Genomic DNA, 15705 nt, shown 5'->3' with positions numbered 1-15705 from the left:
CACCTTCTGACCCTCCACCCCACGTGTAACTCTAAGTATACTTGTTCCCTGCTACGAAACATGTCTAATGTTTATTCCTACTTAGGGTATCAAGTTACTCTAAGGTTCTTATTAGTCCTATATCAAGTTACCCTAAGGTTCTTATGTTTTGACTCTGTTGGTCTTAGTTAAAAATTGGATGAGGATCATGATAATTCAGAACTTGTGATAATTTGGATAGATTCAGCAGGCGTTTACACATATAGTGGCTGTCAAGAGAGGCTTTGCCAAAATTAATAATAATAGAAACCAAACTGCCGAGGGGAATGTTAACATAGTTGAGAAAGCAAACGGTTTTCAAATATTTTAGAAGCAATTATACACAAATACTTTAAGTACAGATGATCTCTTCTGTCCATTAAAGCAGAACTGACCGAGATTTTTCCTCAGCAATGTATTTTTTTAAGGCTACCCGTTTATTCTAATACTTCAAAGTACTTGAAAGCAATATAACTTCAATTCTTTTTTATTGTTTACGTAATTGTGTTCTCACAGTTCCAGACTTTTTTCCTGAATCAATTTGAATACTCAAAATTTTGTTTAATCTTATCCTTACTATAGTGCTGTGTTTTCTGCAGGGTTTCTGGGAAAGCCAAATGGAGCTCAGAAAGCTACACGGACCTCTGTGTGGGTAAGAGGGAACCTCACTCTTCTACCTCAATTTCTGCATGTTCTGATAAGGAAGTAATAACCAAAACGGTGATGTTGCATGTGCTTAGATCTTTCAAGAATCCACAAAGAGAGTGCCTGGCAGTACAGATAAGGCACTGAGAGGAGGCCCCAGGGTTGCCCAAGGGGGCCCCATCCTAGGCTGAAAGAATACCATTTCCCAGCCTTTAAGACCCTGGGGGTCTTGACCATCTCTCACCACTGCTGCAATCAGACACACTGGTCCCCGTGCCTCAGTCCCATGTGCCTTGATAACCCATGACTGGTCTTCTCAAGAACTTACCTAAACCTTACTTGGACCTGTTTTGTTCAACTGTTTGTTGACCATGTTTTGTTCAGCATGCTGTCAGCTATACGACCATATAATCTACCATCCAATACAGTACTGTATTGAACGTGAAAGGGGGTGCTGTTAATAATTACCCCAGGACAACAGTGGAAACTGAGACTGTCCTGGATATATTGGGACATATGGCCACCATAGTTTTCAGCCATGTAAAGTAATAGAGTCTCTCTTTTTTCCTTGAAGTTTCCCTTTTTATGCCTCTGAGTGTGCTCCTTCTTTAAAAAAATAAATAAATAAAATTCCAGAATCTGGTGAACAAACATATGTTCATATCATTTACTCTATTCAAGATTTGACAGACTCGAATCATATTGATTCTCAACATGTGTCTTTCCACACTGGAGCCCTAATCGTTTTAGTCTGTTTTCACATCACTCCTCCTCAGCCACTGGGTGATTTTTCCCAGCTCCTTCTCCAGACCTCCAGGTCTGTGATCACCTTTTTAGGTGCAGTGAAGTTCTGTTCCTAATGTACATGCTAATGGGGGTCCAGTGGTTTGTGAATTCTTCTGTCGGTGGGACCCATGGATCCCATCGTTCTCCCTGGGGGTGATTTTCAAAAGAGATTGACTTGTACTCTGTGGAAATAAACCTGCCCTGGAGAGCCACAGTTTTAGCCAAGTTGTTCTCTCTGCTGTTTCGTTTGCTATGTAATCCTGCAAAAGTGATAAATTAAGATGTCATACTAGATGTTCTCCATATTAGTCTGTTATTGCTGCATTACAAACCCATCTAAAATGCAGGGACTTCAACAACCAATTATTGTTCACCACGTTGCAAAGGCGTGGTCAGAATAGATTGATGTAAACTACACTTGGTTGAGCTTAACTGGGCTTTCTAGTGAATCTGCCAGGCCTCTGGGTAGGTAAGCTCATTTAGGACAGGCTGTTCTCAAGGTGAAGGCAAACATTCAGGAAAGAAAACCTAACAGCACAAGAACATTTAACGTTTCTGCCGCATCATGTCTGCTAACATCCTATTGGCCAAATCACGTTAGATAGCCAAACTCAAAATCAGGGGAGGGATCACACTCTGTGGTGAGGCCAAAGCAAGTCACTTGGCCAAGACTGACACTGATGGGGCAGGGACGTGGCACGTATCTTTCAATAATAAGCAACTCTACCTCTTTAAGATCCCTTTTAGCTTGGTCTTTACTTACTTTTTTTTTTTTTTTTTTTTTTAAAGTGCATTGCTTCTTGCTTTAAGCATGATAGATATTCAATAAAGGCTAGGGGACTGACCCGTTTACCTTTCTCTTACTCTGGTGCTGTTCCATGGCTTTTTAAAAGTTCTCAGTCCAGGCCTAATAGTGTCATTCTGTGGCTGACTTGCCAGTGACCTTGGGGACTGTCCCATACATTTCTGAGACATAGCATTGATTCAGAATGACAGTAGCTTCCCTGGAAGTAGGAAAAGGCCTCTCGCAGTTTGAATTCTAGGAATCACTTCCCTTGAGCACTTCTTGTGCAGATTTCCAGAGAAGAGCACTTGGGTGTTTTAACATAATTTTAAAATGTCAGATAAAGAGTTTATAACTAGTGGGTGGTGTGGTGTGCATGTCTGCATATGAGAGAGAGAGGAAGAGAGAGAGAGGGAATTAGTTTCCTTGACAAGATATTCAATCAACCCCACCCCCCAACTTTAAGTTAACACTATTTATCCTTTTCATTTCAAGAAAACTTAAAGAGAATGACTTCAAATTGTAGAGATCGAAATCGCAGTATCATCTCTACTCTTTGTTCCCACCTCTGGTAAAAAGGGGAAGAAAGAAAGGTGATGGCATACTTTCTTCCTACAAAGCTATCAACCTTTTCTGCTTTAGAAAAAAAAGACGAGTCATAAAATGCTGACTTGTTGTTAAACATGTCCCTTCCTGGATTTGGAGGCAATACAGTGGTGGGCAAAGTCCTGACTGAGCTCTGTAATCCGGATGAGACTCCGTGTGCTCACCTTTTACAACAAAAGGGATGAACTAGCCTATATTTAAGGTCCATTCTAGCCCTAAAAATGATCTTGTGACTGCTTAAGTTTTAGCAAAATAATTTGCCTGGTTGGGAATGTCGAGGATGAACTATGTTCAATGAAAGATCCTTCCTTTATACAGTGATTTGGTTTAAGTTATATTAATTTTTAGACTACCTTTAGTTTTTAAGCAGATATTATCAAGACCAGATTGGTCCTCTTAAAAATTGGAATGATAGCCTGATTCACCATTTGACAAAGGAAACCCCACACTGTTGACACCAAATAGAGACGCACTATGTCATTAGATGGCAGGATAATACTAAATGTTGGAAGGAACATGGCAGAGAGGACGTCCTCTCTGCTCTGGAATTGAACACCAAATATGGGGATTATTATGCTTATTACGTGGTTGTTATCATAGCAACTCAGTCAGAGAAAGGGTCCCCAAACTGAAGATGGGCTCCTTATCTACTTTCCCTCCCACTCACTGCCATGGGGAAGATACTGCTAGAGAAGCTTTCTGCCAAGAAGGGCTGACAACATCACTGTTTATTATCACCACCAACACCACCACCACCAAGAACAAAATGTCTTTACCAAGTATCTAATTATGTAGCCTGCTTTGCCATACTCTGTGCAGATAAAACTACACATGTAGTCTCTGCCTTCTTTGAACTTGAATATAAAGCAGATGGACTGGCATGCATACCTATACAGCTCTTATTCACAAAACTTGATTAGAATTCTCTTGAATTGCACAGAGTTGACAACATAATAGGAAGAGAGCGAGGCTTTACTGCTTTAGATAACCTTGAGTCAATTAATGGTTACTGGTTATCTTCTTCAGTCTGAGCATGAGCCCCAAGTTGGATTTACATTCCTTCCCAACTCCTAAAAGAATGGTATCAACATAATCCCCATACATTTGTGATTGGATATAAACAGGATGGAGATTATTTTCCCTTCTAATTTGTAACTGACTTTATAATCCAGTGGATGACAGCCTTTATTATGCTATTACTATTAATTACTTATAAATACTTACGGCACCTTAAGTTCAGCGCATTTGCAACTCCTAAAGGCTCCTATCTAAAGCTTCTTATCCCTCATACCATCCCTCTTGTAAATAATAGTACTGTCACTTTTCTTTTAGTTAGCCTCATCCCCATTTCTTCTTGCCCTCACATCACTTTGATCTTGATTTCTGGTATAAACTTAGCTCCCCCTTGCATTTTCATGCTTCTTGGCATCCATCACCTATGCCCCTCCATTTGATTAGTGGCCCCTCATTCTTGTATCCCTGTATCAAGCCAGATTTGTTAAATGACCTCATATATTCTCATTAGGACATTAAGTTGTAAGTAGGCAGGCAGGCGCATTGTACATAACTCATAAAGTACAAACAAGTATACAGAAAAAAGTAAAACTGACTCCCACCTTGGACCCTTAGCCACTCCTCAGAAGCAACCTCTGTTATCAATTTCTTAATACCCAGATGGATAATATATGATTGATGTTGTTCTTTATCTTGCTTTTTTCATGAATAATATTTGTGAAATTGTCCCATTTTAATACGTTCATTCTTGTTAAATGCTATTCTATTTTTTAAGGAGTCCATTGTACGGATGTATCCTAATTTTAAAAACAAGTTCTCTGTTGATGAATACCTTTTGTTCTTATAAACAATACTGCAGGTAATATTCTTGTATATACACCATTGCTGTCTTGTGTAAGTATGTCTGTAGGATAAATTCCTAGAACAAATTATTAGATCAAAGATTATCTACATTAAAAAAATAGGTTTAGGGGCGCCTGGGTGGCGCAGTCGGTTAAGCGTCCGACTTCATCCAGGTCACGATCTCGCGGTCAGTGAGTTCGAGCCCCGCGTCGGGCTCTGGGCTGATGGCTCAGAGCCTGGAGCCTGTTTCCGATTCTGTGTCTCCCTCTCTCTCTGCCCCTCCCCCATTCATGCTCTGTCTCTCTCTGTCCCAAAAATGAATAAACGTTGGAAAAAAAAAATTTAAAAAAAAATAGGTTTATTCTCTTTTTTTTAAGTTTATTTATTTATTTTGAGAGAGATAGAGATAGCACGAGTTGGGGAAGGCAGAGAGAGAGGAGAGAGGAGAGAGGAGAGAGGAGAGAAGAGAGAGGAGAGAGGAGAGAGTGGAGAGAGAGAGAGGGGGAGAGAGAGAGAGAGAGAGAGAGAGAGAGAGAGAGAGAGAGAGAATCCGAAGCAGGCTCCATGCCGCCAGTGTAGAGCCCTGATGGAGGGTTCAGATGCTTGAAGCCACGAGATCATGACCTGAGCCCAAACCAACAGTCAGACCCTCAACTGACTGAGCCACGCAGGTGTCCCAAAGATCATCTACATTTTTAAATTTTATTTTAAATTGCTCTGTCCAGGAGTTGTATCAATTTACATTCTCATAAATAAGTGTATGAGAACACCTGGTTCTCTCATGTGATTACCATTAAAATATGGTGGTCATGATTTTATATCTTTATCATGTGATGGTAGTTTTGATTTCTGTTTTCCTAATTGTAAGCAAGCCTCAATATCTTTTCATATGTTTAAAATCCATTGTATTTTGTTTTCTATAGAATTCTTTGCTACCTTTCTATCAGGTTAGAGATCTTCTCCCTATTTATTTGTAGAAGCTCTTTATATATTAAAGAAAATAGCCCTTTACATCTAATATACATTGCAAATATTTCCTCCTTTATATTAACTTTGTTTATTGTGCATTTTTGCAATCAGAAAACATTTTTTTATTCTTCAATTTAATCAATTTTTATGATGTCTACATTTTGTATCTTACTCAGACATATTTTTTTAACTTCTACTTTTCTAGTGTTTTTTATTCTAATTTAAAAAATTTAGATATTTAAGGGGCACCTGGGTGACTCAGTCGGTTGAGTGTCCAACTCTTGGTTTTGGCTCAGGTCATAATCTCACGGTTTGTGAGTTCGAGCCCCATGTCAGGCTTTGCACAGCTAGCGCTTGGGATTCTCTCTCTCTCCCCCTCTCTCTGCCCCTCCGCTGCTCACACACACACACACTCTCTCTCTCTCTCTCTCTCTCAAAATAAATAAACAAACTTAAAAAATTTTAGTTATTTAGTACATCGGGCATTTATTTGAGGGGAAGGACAGGAGTAGGCATTCACCTTTATTTTTTTTGGATGGTCATGTTCCATCTGGAAATTCATTTTTTTTCCAACTGAAATGAATGCCATTTTTATCATTTATTAGCTCTCATATATATATTTCTGACTTCTGTGCTCCATTCTGCCTGATCACTTGCCGTGCTACATCAAATAACCTCGTTTGGATATCATGCATGTAGCACCTTGTGGTACCTAGCAGCAGTAGAGTGTTCTAAGAGCATCTTTGCAAGTCTCAGACTCTGAAGCAATCTACCTCTCAGGGAACCTTGGGTCCCTGGACTGAAAAACAAAATCAATTTAGCAAGCAAATAAGACTTTGGTTAAAAAGACTTGGCACTTAGATAGAAGGTTCATGCCCACAGGAGATCAAGCTGTCTCATATGTGTCCAACTTGGAGGTTTTTAGCAGTGTTTTTATTTAATTAGCTAACACACATGAACTAATAGCACCTTGTCACCAGGCAGTGAAGAAGTTGAGAACTTTAGGATACATATGGAAAAGCAATGAAAACAATAAGGTCATTTCAATATTTTTTTAAGCTCAGATTCCATTGTGCCATCCATTAGAAGAGTGTGTACTTCGGAAGTGAGTGCCATCCAAAAACTTCTCGCCATCATGCTTGTATACTATTTAGGTGCAGCTGAAAGGGCAGAGCCAAGATGGTTTGCTTTAATTCAGTCATATGGCTGGGTCATCAACGTGTGGGACATTTGCTGGCCCACTCCCCTAGATCAGAGTTAGAGGGCTCTGAAAGACTCAGCCCTCTTGCACCCTTGTGCCTCCTGGTTGGTCTCTAAGAAGACACAAGACACTTGAACACACTGGGCTTGAAAATGTGGCAGAGGATGGGGTGGGGTGGAAACTATTGCTCTGTTCAAGAAAATACAAGCATTCAGACTCACACTGGGCAAGTCATACGGGGCGAGTGTTCTCATTTTTAAGCTGGACTGAGCTCAATAGAATCATAGATGGTGAAGAATGGCAGGACTCAGGTGGGAAAGAAGGCACAGTTGCAGAAAAGCCGTATAGGTGCTGATGCACAGGGGTCAAACAGTGAAGTTTCTGCCACTGATTTGGAGTGTGTGCCTCACAATGAGACTCATTTAGGTGTTTGACCTAAAAATGTGACTCCATTTTAAGAGGAATCGATGAGAATGAAGACTACAATGACCACCGAGAAAACACGGTATCCCTGAAGCCCTGGAATTAAGCACAGAAATCCTCAACTATATTTACATTTCTGGCCATGAGGCCAGACTAGGGGGCAAAATTTGGGTCTCCTAGCTTGGTAAAAGTTGAGTCTTTCACAAAAGTGTGGAAAAAAAAAAAAGCTTAGAATCACCACTTCCAAGCAAGATGAGTCTGAAAGCAAAATTAATATGAGACCCAATGAACTGTATGCAGTAACTATTGGCCATCATTCAGTGAGTTAAATATCCATATTCTCACTGATCACAATAGATTAATCACTAACACTCAGCCTGTAAGGGCCCACTTTTAAGTGAGCACTTACACTGGTATTGCATTTTTGGGGGGAGTGCATTATTTTATAAAAATGAATACCCTGGTATTATTGGCTGGTGTTTTTTTTTTTTTCTAGGAGACTTCTAAGAGAAGGAAGAAAATTGTCAGTAGGAAAGTATGTGACAATTATCACCACTTGAAACTTGTAGCCCAATAGGTAGAATTATCAAAGGAACAATTGTCCTAAGATAACTAGGCAATCTGGACCAAAAAGGACAGAAGAGGGGTGCCTGGGTGGTTCAGTCGGTTAAGCGTCCAACTCCTGATTTTGTCTCAGGTTATGATCTCACGGTACATGGGTTGAAATTCTCTCTTTCCCTCTCTCCCTCTGAAAATAAATAAACTTTAAAAAAAGAGGAAAAGGACAGAAGAATTCTATTAGCATCCCACTACTCTTGAATAACCTTGAATAGACTCTTCACCTCTCCTATCCCTATCTTGGTCTTTTGTCAGACTGAATGGTGAATTACTACAAAGCTTCCGTTCTTCCTTGTGGTTTCAGATCACCTTTTATTTTAGTCTTCATCCAAAGACCCTTCTAAAGTTTACCCATTTATTTCTGGACTTGTAATCTCTTCTTTAAATTTTTTTTTTAAATATTTATTTATTTTTGGGAGACAGACACAGTGCAAGCAGGGGAGGGGCAGAGAGAGAGACAGGGAGACACAGAATCGGAAGCAGGCTCCAGGCTCTGAGCTGTCAGCACAGAGCCCGATGTGGGGCTCGAACCCACGAAGCGTGCAATCATGACCTGGGCCAAAGTTGGACACTTAATTGGCTGAGCCATCCAGGTGCCTCTTGGACTTGTAATCTCTTCTTTTACCCACTATTTCACACCATTTCCTTTCCCCTGTTCTTATTCAATGACCACCTGTAGGTGGTAGTTGCTGTAGGACTACTACTGTGTACATCTTTGTGACCAACACTCCTAAAGATCAAGAACCTATGTTAATTCCTCTTCCTTGGGTGGAAAAAACATCAAACAGAGCATGCCAACTTACAATAGAAAATGGGAATTCAAATGCCGGCTCGACTCTCCTATCTGCCACTGGTTAGCTTAATGGACTTAGGCCACTCTCCCTGCTTCTCAAAGCCCCAGTTTTCTCAAAATAAAATGAGGGATGTGGACTTCAACACTTTGTTTAATTATGAGCCTCAGTGAATTATATATTTTACATTGTGGTCCAGGATACACACACACACACACACACACACACACACACACACACACACACACACCTGAAATAAAAGTCTTACAAAAGAATATCTAATTTACTGTAAGATCCACACTGAACTATTCTATTATTTCATGAAAAAAAATTCAAGGTGGTCACAACTCTCTAAATCGGTTTTATAACCACTAGTAAGTCAAGATGAGCAATTTGAAAAGCAAAGGGCCAGATGATGCCTGAAGCCCTTTGCTTGATGGCTCAACCCCAAGAGTCTGCAATTGAAAACTTTTTTTTAAATGTAATGTTTATTTATTTTTGAGAGAGAGAGCAAGCAAGCTGGGGAGGGTAGAGAGAGAGGAAGACAGAATCTATGAAGCAGGCTCCAGGCTCTGAGCTGTCTGCACAGAGCCCGACATGGGGCTCAAACTCATGAATCACGAGATCATGACCTGAGCTGAAGTCGGATGCTTAACTGACTGAGCCACCCAGGTGCCCCAGTAATTGAACATTTTTATAAGCCCCTGTTTTTGTGGTGGTTTAAGACTCTGGGAAATCTCTGACCAGATCGGCAGCTGAAGTAGAATGTAAGCCGAAACCGTTCCTCTGGAAACGGGGCTCCGGTCCCTGACTGTAGAACCAGGGCCAGCACTGGCTGCCCAAGAGAACCTTCCTTCTTTAAAATCACAAGTTCAGGCATTGTTAAAATTACTTCCCAGTCTTAACACAGAATCTTTCAAGCTAAAAAAGCTTAACAATATATCGGTTGACAATTTAAAACATCTCTCGTGAAGATTTTTGCACTGAGGATAAATACCTAAGTAATTTATGCAAAAATCCTGTCTTAGCTTGTTATGGCCATCATTGCTTACTTCTAGTGGATAGGGCAGCAGAGGGAATGGCCTAGAAACTGGAAGTGGCCCCATTCACTGGGGTGTCCAGGTATGGAAAACTGACCAGGCTGTTGGTGTTGATAGCAGGGTCCAGCTGATGAGCAAAGCACCATGTTTAAAGGGTAAGAAATCAGCAGTTCCCCATTCTAGCGAACACTGGCCATCGTGGACAGTTCAGGAGAACGCTGCCCACAGAGAAGGTGTCAGTTGGACAGTAATCAGGCCAGCAAGCAGGAGTCAAGAAGGCCTGTCAGTGGACAGTAGGGCCCAATGAGGGAGTGTTCTGGGAGTCTGGCAGGAGGCATGCAGCAGCTCAGGGGGAGAGGCGTGGGGACAAATCATGTACAGGCACTCAGTCCTAAGACTGGGAGCATGATGTGAGGCCCAGGATGCAGAAACCAGACCCAACCCTGTTATCAGCTGGGGACAAAAGATCTATCCTGGCTGGAACAGATCAAGGTTGAGGATGCTGGGGGTTGTTCCACTTCAGGGGACAGGCTGGACTGCAGGTGGGGAATGAGCACTTGACTGGGGAGAGTGCAGGGTCTCAGAGACAGGGAAGTCAGCCTTAGATTTTCAGTTTCACATTCCTTGACATATGTTTCCGAAATCTACCACTATAGCAGGTTCAAGGTAGAAGGGAGCTCATTCTCCATCAGTGAAAATCCAATATGGCATCAACAACTTCTTTACCTCCCTGATAACGGCCCTGCACAAATGCGCCCCCAAAGAACAGAACATCTCAGATCGAAATTGCATAAAACCTCTATTTCAAGCTGATATTTTCAAATAATAAATTCCATATTTAATTGAATTGTACCTGCAACAAATCCAAGTTGTTCAACCCAAAATGCAAAAGAGAATTATGTAACCTAGCCATGAATCACTGTGGCATTTGCCAAGGCATTCTCCCATCTGGAAGCAGGTCCAGATAGCACATGGCATTACGCATACCTCTTCTGTCAAGAACTGTTTTGCACAGATAATCTCAAAAATTGCACACACTTACCCAATTCTTATGGCTCGCAACCCTAATTAATTGAGAATGCAAATAGCATTCCTATTCTGTCCAAAAAGAAGAGTGACAAACCATCTTTGATTTCAAGATTTTAAAGAAGTTATTACCCAATACAAAGGAGCAACTAATTCCCAATTCACACAGAACTTAAAGTTCCTCTTTATCATTATTTTGGGAGCAGAGAAACTTTTTTCAAGTTCTTGGAACACTTGAATGATTAAAAAAAAAAACAACAACAGTTTTAAATCTTGTTACTCATGTAGGGCAAAAGGCAAAGGCATCTAAATAACTAATAAGTCTAGATACATACTACAAACTTTCACACAAACAAAAATCACGTATCATCACACACATGTGAAATTCTACTAAATTTTGAACTATCAGATTTTGTCTTTAAAATGGACCATACTCTTTTTTCTTCCACAGGACTCTTAAAATCTTTTAGAGTTTGGGTTATTTACTATGCATTCCGATTATTCCTGGTCAGTCTTATGTGTAACACTTCCACAGCTGTGCACACGAAGTAATTCCTAGCAAGGGACTTCCAGGTTTTATGATGCCTGCATGCCTGGGGCACACCATAGCAACTTAATTACTAAAATAGGTTCCCTGATTATTGTTTGCATCTCAAGACCATGCCCCTAACAGCTTCTCCCCCATCACACCCCAAAACTGCAAGAATTTTGCAACCTATTATACAAAGTTTTCCACTCTGAGTAAGGTTCTGGGTGTATTGGCCTATTTATAAAGGCCTCACTCTCTGGCATGTTCTTCGGGCTCCCCACATTAACCACTAAGGAGGCACTGTTAGCAGATGATGCTATTTTTGCCTCTGTTTAAAGAGGAACTTATAACCTTTGCCCTGGGCCTTTGGCTGGTGGATGGCCCATTACCACGTGTTAGGTGGACGTGGTGAGTGTGGTCTTTTGTGTTACAACACTTGCCAGCACTGCCTGATACTACTCGGGCCATAGAGGAAGTGGGCATACAAGTATCGATCAAGACTACTGCCTTTCCCAACAGGACCCTTGGGGAAGGAAAGCCAGGTCCTCTCAGGGTCACCCTCCTACATCTCCTCCATTGCTAATGCAGTGCCTGGTGTATATCAACCACCAGAGAGGCCATCGTTGAGTGGACCTTCCACTGTCCTTTGAAGGGCGTCTGTAACTGTCCAAGTTCTCTTCTCTGATTCACTGCCAGACCACAGGTTTTGTCTTATGACTGACATGGCCACTGGATTTTTCCCAAAGACTCCAGCCTAAAGATTCTTAACTGCTTCCCCAAAGTCTTAGATGACTCTGGTAGAGTTTGGGTTCCTTGGACCATCCCAGTTCTTTGTCCTCCTTAGCCTGCGAGCCCACCATGATGCTTTATCTCCTGAATGGACACTTAGCATCCTGAGCTCTACCCTCCCCCACATCCGTACTTGTTAAGGAGTACCAGGCTTCAGTGTCTGAGACCCCACAACTGACACCCACAGAATAAAGATTCCATCTGACTCAACAGAAAGGGTCATCATGCCTCCACATCCCACGGTTGTGGCATTAATGGGTCCCCTGATCCCTGGTCAGATCCAGGTACTGAGGATGGCATATGCATGAAGGACACTTGGCTGGAGGGATTTTTTTTTTATTTATTGTGCTAAAACACAACACAAAAGTCACCACCCTAATCATTTGTAAGTCACAGCAGGTCAGTGGCCTTAAGTACATTCGCAACCATCGCACCACCCATCTCTAGATGGGTTCTAGATGAACCCTTTTCATCTTGAAAAATGAACTCTGTACCCATTAAACAACAATGCCTCATTCCCCACTTCCTCTAGCCCCTGACAACCACCATTCTACTTTCTGGCTTTATGATTTTGACAGACTTACTTCACTTAGCATAATGTCCTCAGGGTTCACCCATGTTGTGGCATGTGTTAGAATGCCCTTCCTTTTTAGGGCCAAATGATACTTTACTGTATGGACATACACATTCTGTTCATCCACGCATCTGTCTGTGGGCACTGGGGTGGCTTCCACCTTTTGGCTGTTGTGAACAACGCAGCTATGAACATGGGTGTACAACGTAGCTCTTCGAGACCTCACTTTCAGTTCTTTCAGGGACATACGCAGAAGAAGAACTGCCGAATCACATGCTAATTCTTTTTTTAACTTTTTGAGGCACCACCGTACTGTTTGCCGTAGTGACCGCACCATTTTCCATTTGGAGAACATCTTGTGGCAGCGCTTTATTATTCCCTGTAACCATGGCTAAGTGGCCATGACTTCTTGTCTTCAAACCTGGAACGTGAACTCCTGAAGAGGTTTAAAGTTCTCCTTGTGCTCTGGAATCCAACTGGTCAATGTGAACCACACAATCCTCGTTGGAATGCATGGCCCCAGCCATCTTGCCCTGACTTCCTGTTGACTCTACGCCAGTGAGCACATTCTTTACCAGACTAGCCCTGTTATCAACAAATACTTGAACTGCACCATAAATTCAGTTCGTTTTAATAAATTCCCAGTAGTCCCTCCCGGAGCCCCTTCTCCCCTTATCTCACTCCCTGCCAAACCCTTTACAATTTATGCCTTTGCTTTCCAATTCTGCTTTCAGTTCCCTCCAAGTTTCCTCTTTCCCACCAGGTCATTGTGGCCTTTGTGTCTCATATAAATTTAGTCCTCTGTGTCTGGGACTCCTGTTGACTTCTACTTTCTCGTTCGCAGGGCCACTTCTCCTCTCCTTGGCACTGGCCCCTCACTATCTGGGCTTTCTACCTGAACTAACTTGTCAAGATCGTGGCCTTGCAATGTGTAGCTTGTTATTTGCCCAGCTATGGCAGAGGCCTGTGTTCTGGCTTTGTGATTGTTTGCTACTCGAGGAGGCACACTGAAGTTCCCCTTTGTCCCCACAGTCTCTGCACCAAGTGTGCACTCACTGAGAGAGGCTGACTGGCTTCACAGCCATGCACGTCAAGGAGAGACGACAGGTGGCCCGTAGAGAGGAACACACACCCAGATGTAAAAGCTTTGGAGAAAGTGTCAGGGTTTTGGCTGAGATAGAGAAAGGGAGAGTGCAGGCCGAGGATGTGCTAAGCAAATGTGATGTTTGGGGCACTGATGGGGAGCACAACCTTGACAGTGCAGGAGAAGAGACAGACCTAAGCCGTGGTGTTAAGGAAGCCGGTTACTTGAAGGAAGTTGTGTAGAGGTACAGAGTAGAGACAGAAGGCAAGGTGTGTGGGTGGGGGAGGGGTGGGGATGGAATGTACAAACAAACCATCATTCTAATAGCCCAGGTGAGCCATAACAGTGATTTGGGTCATCAGAAATGTAAGGTCTAAAGGAGAAGGAAAATTTTATACAGAAAACGTCATGTAGCAGCAGAACTGAACAACTTGTCCATTCTAAGGAATAAGACACGAGTCCACATTAATCACCAAAGCTGGCTTTGAGTTTGGGAGACAAGGTGGCTATTTCCCCCCTACAGAGGAGGGGGAGCATGGCCGAGGGAAAGACAATTCCACCTTTGCCACAATTGGTCGGAGTTACGGATGAGACATGGGGTCCTGGGTGGCTTAGAAACAAAGCACCTTAAGGATCACCGAGTCACATTAGGAAGGCGACAGGAGGGTGTGGGTCCCAGAATATGCTTGGAATCTGGAGTCTCCGGCCTCCCATCCTTTAACAATCTAATGTGCTGTTTCCCACAGAGCGTCCTTTGGACCATTTCCATGGACAATAATAATTGTTACATGGAAAATAAAAAGGGGGAGTTCCCCCTGGTCAAATGCTAGAAACACTAGGTTAGTCAAAGGAACACAGGTCTCTTTATTATAGGACTTCTCAGAACCTTTCATGTAATAATGTGCTTGGAACATCTCCAAGTGAGAAATATAGTATGCAGGGTCTATTTGGCCACAGAACTTTTGTTTTGTTTTGTTTTCCAGAATATCTCTTGGGACTAGAATATAGAGAACAGGCTTTGAGAGAAAACACTGATCTAATAAATAGAAGCATTTTAATCCCAACGTATTCCACATAAAAAACAGCCATTGATAAGAATAGCTTACTTCACCATTGTGAATTACCTGTGTTGCAACCAGCAATTACTAATTACCTCCATTTCAAGGTTCTGTGTGTGTGTGTGTGTGTGTGTGTGTGTGTGTGTGTGTGTGTGTATGCGTGTGTGTGTGTGCATGTGTGTGTCCATTGTGAGACATCGTGGGGAACAGGAAACACACTGCCACATGTTTTGCATGTTTATTTATTCTCTTTTATCCTCATACCTTTCTCTCATTCCCTTTCTCTCTCCAACAGACAACCATACCATTGTCCTTAACACGTACATGTTCTTGCAAACTGTGTGTTTGCATGTATTTTCTTTAGCTAATACCAATGGTAGTGTCCTCATTCCACACTCTGGTTTTTTCACTTAGTGCTATGCTTTGCAGACTGTCATGTCACTGGGCTCCATAGAGTCTGTGGCTTGTAACCACTGCCTGTCCCTCCTCAGGGTGCCCCCACCCATCTTGCCCATCTCCTGGAGGGGGGACACCCAATGGCCTCCAGCAAGCCATGCTGCAGTGAGCCTTTCACAGACGCTTTATGGAATTGCGTGCACATTCTACGGGCATGTATCTTGCTTCTAGTACTGTAAGAGACATATATCTTTGTTCCCTGGGGCCACTTATGTAGTAAATATTAATCCATAACTGTTTTCTGGTGTTCTATCTGGATCTTGTCCTTTCAATACAGTATCTCACGTGACCACCTCAACAACCCTGCGGGTTTGGCTGGGCTGACTGCATTGTCCTCAATTTATATGGAAACATAAGGGACTTTATGACGAGAATAATACATGGTTAGCAAGAGATGTGTGCAGGGCTGTGCAGGTTTTGTTTTGTTTTTTCTTTTTTTCTTTTTTTTTTT

The 15705-nt window shown here is 42.1% G+C and overlaps 1 protein-coding gene and 1 long non-coding RNA gene across 2 annotated transcripts in view; one reads left to right on the top strand and one right to left on the bottom strand.

Moving 5' to 3' along the window:
* Window positions 1-15705, top strand: part of TBXAS1 (thromboxane A synthase 1) — a 155877-nt gene that overhangs the window by 37570 nt on the left and 102602 nt on the right. Inside the window, exon 3 of the mRNA XM_025929728.2 lies at window positions 618-670. Coding sequence (XP_025785513.1) covers window positions 618-670 — 53 coding nt within the window. The remainder of the gene's footprint in view (window positions 1-617; window positions 671-15705) is intronic.
* Window positions 1-15705, bottom strand: part of LOC147583017 (uncharacterized) — a 158785-nt gene that overhangs the window by 45795 nt on the left and 97285 nt on the right. The gene's annotated exons all lie outside the window — the stretch shown is intronic.

This window comes from Puma concolor, chromosome A2 (assembly GCF_028749965.1).
Source record: "Puma concolor isolate L17-30 chromosome A2, mPumCon1.1.hap2, whole genome shotgun sequence".
Lineage (NCBI taxonomy): Eukaryota > Metazoa > Chordata > Mammalia > Carnivora > Felidae > Puma > Puma concolor.
The sequence above is the reverse complement of the archived record's forward strand: the minus strand, read 5'-3'. Positions and strand labels throughout refer to the sequence as shown.